The sequence below is a fragment of the Urocitellus parryii genome, chromosome 1, assembly GCF_045843805.1.
Source record: "Urocitellus parryii isolate mUroPar1 chromosome 1, mUroPar1.hap1, whole genome shotgun sequence".
In the NCBI taxonomy this organism is placed as follows: Eukaryota; Metazoa; Chordata; class Mammalia; order Rodentia; family Sciuridae; genus Urocitellus; species Urocitellus parryii.
Genome location: NC_135531.1, coordinates 160,369,154 through 160,370,769, shown reverse-complemented (window position 1 = coordinate 160,370,769; position 1,616 = coordinate 160,369,154). Strand labels below are relative to the sequence as shown.

The 1,616-nt window shown below is 52.8% G+C and overlaps 1 protein-coding gene across 1 annotated transcript; it reads right to left on the bottom strand.

Moving 5' to 3' along the window:
* Positions 1 to 211: 211 nt before the first annotated feature.
* Positions 212 to 1,171, bottom strand: LOC144255937 (olfactory receptor 14A16-like). Its single transcript, XM_077801086.1, has one exon. The coding sequence runs from the start codon at positions 1,169 to 1,171 to the stop codon at positions 212 to 214; it is 960 nt and encodes a 319-aa protein (XP_077657212.1).
* Between the last annotated feature and the right edge of the window lie 445 nt (positions 1,172 to 1,616).

Here is a 1,616-nt window from a genome sequence, read left to right as displayed (position 1 = left end):
CATGATGGGAAGAGGGGCAGACCCCCAGTGTCCCCCTGGCAGTTCTCCTGGACTGCAGTGTGTCAGACCAGGCCCCCCTTCAGTGATAACCCGTCAGTGTCTTTCACTCCAGTTGGATCACGATCAGCACCAAGGTTGCAGGAACCCTGAGACAAGAACAGGCCAGCTTAGAGCAGCCTGGGACATGCACAAACATGGAGAGGGATCTGCTCTATCCATGGAGGAACAGGAGGATGTGCTGCTTTGTCAGGAGCTTCCCGGTGACCAGCTTCTTCAATCCTGCCTTCATGGCCTTGTTCCTCAGGCTGTAGATGACGGGGTTGAGGGATGGGGGCAGCACAACATAGACCACAGAGAGCACCAGGTGAGTGGAGGAGGAGGACCCTAGGAGAGGCTTCAGGTAAGCAGTGAAGGCAGTGGAGAGGAGAAGCACTACCACTGCCAGGTGGGGGAGGCAGGTGGAGTAGGCTTTGGCCCTCCCTGCTGTGGACGGGATCCGCCTGACGGTGGAGAAGATGAAGACGTAGGAGACGACGATGCAGGCAAAGCAGCCAGTGTCCAGGATGGCACTTATGAAGATGAGCACGACTTCTGCAGTCACGTTCTGGGAGCAAGAAATAGCCAACAGCTGCAGAATGTCACAGAAGAACTGTTGAATTTGACGGTTTCCACAGTAAGAAAAGGAAAAGGTGCTCACAGTGTGCATGGCACATACAAAGCCACTGCTGAGCCAGGACAGAGTGGCCATCTGCACACAGGTGTCCCTGCTCATGATGGCTTCATAGTGCAGGGGATGGCAGATGGCAGCATAGCGGTCAATGGACATCACTGTGAGGAGACTCAGCTCTGCAAATGCAGAGAATGGAACCAGGAAGACCTGGACCACACAGCCAAGAAAAGAAATGGAGTGGCAGTGGGTGGCAGAGTTGGTGACAGCTTGGGGCACCACAGCAGAAATGAGGCAGATATCAGAGAGGGACAGATTCCTCAGGAAGAAGTACATGCATGTGTGGAGGCACGGGTCCAGGGAGGTGATGGTGATGGTGAGGCCATTCCCCACCAGGGCAGCCATGTAGGCTGCAGCGAGAGCCCCAGCTTGTAGGAGCTGAAGGCTGCATGGGCCAGGGAAACCCAGGAGAAGGAAGCCCATGAGCCCTGACGTTCTGTTCATTCTTGATGAAATGTTCTGCAATAAAAAGGGCAAGTTGGGTGGAAAGATCAGGCTTGATAATTGTTCCTATTTAATGTGTGTGTGTGTGTGTGTGTGTGTGTGTGTGTGTGTGTGTGTGTGTGAGAGAGAGAGAGAGAGAGAGAGAGAGAGAGAGATAGAGAGAGAGAGAGAGATATCTAGGCAGGAAAGGGGATTCAATGTTGGCTTTAACAATAAAGTTTTCCTATAAAATTCCAGTTCATTGGTCACATTTTCCATGGTGTCTTATCATGTTTTCTGAGTTTCTCTTCATAAAGTCTGAATGTCCTAATGGAATGCAGCAGCACACAGACACTGTCACAGGAGCAGGGCCAAGCAGCCGGGGCCTCCAGAGAATGGTCCTGCTGAAGTGTGAGGACGTGCACTGTCCACTACTCACGTGCCCTGGCTAGTCCCAGGTGCTTTG

Bases quoted from the DNA above. Each gene is read 5' to 3' on its own strand.
- LOC144255937 (XM_077801086.1), bottom strand. From the start codon at position 1,171: ATGAACAGAACGTCAGGGCTCATGGGCTTCCTTCTCCTGGGTTTCCCT.